Consider the following 3,802-nt stretch of genomic DNA (forward strand, 5'->3'; position numbering starts at 1 on the left):
CAGAATCCCTGACCATTAGGAGTCCAAGTAGACCACAAGTTGAACATGAGTCAACAGTGCGATGCGGCAGCTAACAAAGCCAATGCAATTTTAGGCGGCATTAATAGAAGTATAGTGTCTAGATCAAGGGAAGTAATAGCACCACTCTATTCTGCTTTGGTCAGGCCCCACCTGGAATATTGCATCCAGTACTAGTCTAGAAATGTAGGTTAAAAAATTGACCCAAAAACCTGAGTCGACTTAACCATGGGTCAATGGAAGTAATGTATTTTAATGCATATATATATATATATATATATATATATATATATGGTGAAAGGCAAGAGTTTAATCTGCCCTGGAAGCGCTGACCCCTTCTATTCTCTGAGCCATCCAGCCTTTACTATGTATACAAATAGACATGCCTGCTGGAAGTTCTTTTGGCATTGTTTTCCTTTACTTTGTCCTTTACATCCTTCATTACATGCCCCTAAATTTTACCCTCAGGTCATATCGAAATCCATAATTTTGGCCCCCAAACTTGCCCTCGACTTATATATGAGGTCGACTTATAGTCAAGTATCTACGGTAATTAAAAATAATAGTAATAATTGTAAGCCGCTCTAAGAGCCTATAGGGCTGAAGAGCGGGGTATAAATCCTGTATATAAAGTAAATAAATAACGATGCAGACAGAAAGTTGGACGACGTGTTTTTATTGATGGGTCTTAGATCATGCCACGCAACACCAGCCAATCGCCGGGCACCAGCTCAGGCCCTTGTATGCAGGGCACACACCCCTCCTGGCATGCATGCGTTTTGCGCTTTCGTCATTTCTGCCCTCCTTCTGATTTTTTTGTTTCGTTTCCTCCCTTTTTTCTGCCCTCACTCCCTTCTTCTTTTCTGCATCCAAACGGCAGCATCGCTGCTTCCTCCCGTCACTCCTTGTGCAGATTGGTGTGAGTATCGATAGAGACCTTCGTGATCAGCTGCATGAATTCTTCAAAAGAGAGCTCTTTGTCTTGGTCTTGATCCAGCTCCTTGAAAAGTGCCTCAATGCCGGTCGGGTTGACTTGGTTCTGCCCAAGAAAGCACAAACACAGACATGAAACACTTTTGCATCGGTGTATGATCTGCTCCTGGAGGAGATTCAAATTTCATTGACTCCGAAACAACAACATTTTAATTTATATCCTGTGTCTCCCTACGGATCAAGGCAGGTTACAATACCATAATTGCTTCATTAAAATATATAGCACCTACATATTCAGTATTACAAGCCCCCTATCCCTCTGCCATAAACAAGAACAATACCAGTAAAAATGCAGATGAATATAGTTAAAAACAGGCAGATTGAGAGAGACATCTTGGGGCAGGAAGGAACTATCCATGTCGGTGTAGCGGGAGGTCAGTTTGGAAATTATTCATTATTATTATTATTATTATTACAAAGCTTGGGAGAGTTTTACTTTCAGACTACAGCTCCCAGTATCCCCATGGCCATGGAGGCTCCAGGATTGTAGGAGTTGTAGTCTGTAGACTTAGAGCCAGCTTTGCATAGTGGTTTGAGTATTGGAGGCCAGAGTTCGAATCCCAGTTTGGTCGTGAAACCCATTAGGTGACTTTGGGCAAGCCACACTCTCTCAGCCTCAAAGGGCCGCAATGGCAAACCTCCTCTGAACAAACCTTGCCAAGAAAAACCCATGCGTTAGGGTCGCCATAAGTCCGAAATGAAGGCACGCAACAACAACAGTGTGGAAAAGGTATCCTATTTAGGACCGCAGTTAGACCGATATCACTGTGAAACTCAGACATAATATATATTTTTAAGGATGCTTTCTCCTATTGATTATCTCCAGCAAAATCCCTGAATATGGAAACTCCCAGTAAACTCTGAATATGGCAGCTTTTCTTATCCCTGAATATAGAAATGTCTCTCAGCTCCTGAATATGGAAACTCCACTTAACCCCTGAACAGCACATCTCCCTTCAACCCCTGAATATGGCAGCTCCATTTAATGCCTAACGCTCCATTTAAACCCCTCAAACTCCATTTAACGGCTAAGTCTGGAGACACCATTTAACTGGTTGATATAAAAATCCCACTCCGGCCTTGAATAGAAAATCTCTGCTTTTAAATGAGATGCCATTTTATTATGGCTTTGTAAGGCCATGAAACCCATTGGTCTGGAGAAGAGATGGTTAAGAGGTGATATGATAGCCCTGTTTAAATACTTAAAGGGATGCAATATTGAGGAGGGAGCAAGCTTGTTTTCTGCTACTCCAGAGAACAAGACCAGGAAAAATGGATGCAAGCTCCAAGAAAAGAGATTCCAGCTCAACATTAGTAGTAACTTCCTGACAGTAAGGGCTGTTCGATTGTGGAACAAACTCCCTCAGAGAGTGGTGGAGTCTCCCTCCTTGGAGGTCTTTAAACAGAGGCTGGATGGCCATCTGTCGGGGATGCTTTGACTGAGAGTTCCTGCATGGCAGAATGGGGTTGGACTGGATGGCCCTTCTTGGGGTCTGTTCCAATTCTATGATTCTATGATTCTACCATTTCTCTCATCAACAGCTAGGGCTGATGGGAGTTGCAGTCCAACAAGCCCCCGTTCCCCACCTTCCCTTTGGCTCCATCCCAGCCAGACTCACCTTCAAGAACCCCGCAAGCTCCTTCTCAATGAGCTGCTTGGTTTCCCCTTTGCTCAGCTTGTCCGGGTGAGGTTTCCGGACCGAATATTGGTGGAAGATGTTGATGATGGCCTCTATGGCGATTTCCATCTGAGACATGATTCCGGGTTTCTCTGGAAGGAGGAAGGGGATGAAGAAGATGAGAAGTCAGGGAACAATTTATTATTATTATTATTATTATTATTATTATTATTATTTATTGACTAATTTTAATATAAAAACTACATCAATACCACAACAAACCAAAAACAGAGAAGACATGACAATTAACCAGCAAACAATAATTATACTTAATGCAAATATATAAACTAATACATATAACTAGCCAAATATTTAAACAATGCTATTTCAAGTTTAACTCGCTCTTGCTATCTTGTTACTTCCTTAAGGTTACTTTCACCTTTTCTCCAAGAGGATCACAACCATAATTTTCCCCTCTTAGTTTTCAGTACATCATTATATCATTATAGAATAAAAGATAGTCAAACACCCATAATTAGAGCAAGAACTGATATCCGTTCCTTGTTATCTTTTACATGGCAACACCAATTTCGATGTGTGCATGAAATGTATTAAAATAGCACCCGCCAGATGGAGAAGTGAACACCTGAGATATAAAAAGACGATTGCCTTAAGTTTAGAAATAACTAAATGTAGAAAGTGGGAGATCTCACTGTTAGAAAAGGGTTCGGGGCACTTGGTTCACGGAGAAGTGATCAAACTGTGAAGTCGAAGGCTTTCATGGCCAGCATCCATAGTTTTTTGTGGGTCTTTCGGGCTCTGTGGCCATGTTCTAGAAGAGTTTATTCCTGACGTTTCGCCAGCGTCTGTGGCTGGCATCTGCTCGAAAAACCCACACAAAAAAACTAAGGATGCCAGCCATGAAAGCCTTCGACTTGGCCGCATCCGCACTGCAGAAATAATCCAGTTTCACACCATTTTGGCTCAGTGCTATGGAACTGTGTGAACTGCAGTTAGTTGTGGGCACCAGCGCTCTCTGACAGAGGAGGCTAAATATCTCACAAAACCACAGTGCCCAGAATTTCCTAGCACTGAGCCAGGGAAGTTAAAGTGATCTCAAAGTGGATTATTTCCACATTGTGTTTGGAACCAAAGTCAACAAGAGGCGCAGC

At 42.3% G+C, this 3,802-nt stretch overlaps 1 protein-coding gene across 1 annotated transcript; it reads right to left on the reverse strand.

Moving 5' to 3' along the window:
* Positions 1-916: 916 nt before the first annotated feature.
* On the reverse strand, positions 917-2,768 carry LOC149301851 (protein S100-A12-like). The gene is made up of 2 exons (XM_089483835.1): positions 2,631-2,768; positions 917-1,057 (listed from the first exon to the last, which is right to left on the reverse strand). Exons 1-2 carry the CDS (start codon positions 2,766-2,768, stop codon positions 917-919), a joined length of 279 nt encoding a protein of 92 aa, XP_089339961.1.
* Positions 2,769-3,802: the final 1,034 nt, after the last annotated feature.

This window comes from Sceloporus occidentalis, unplaced genomic scaffold (assembly GCF_023333645.1).
Source record: "Sceloporus occidentalis isolate IW3139 unplaced genomic scaffold, rSceOcc1.0.p SCAF_20, whole genome shotgun sequence".
Taxonomy (NCBI): Eukaryota; Metazoa; Chordata; class Lepidosauria; order Squamata; family Phrynosomatidae; genus Sceloporus; species Sceloporus occidentalis.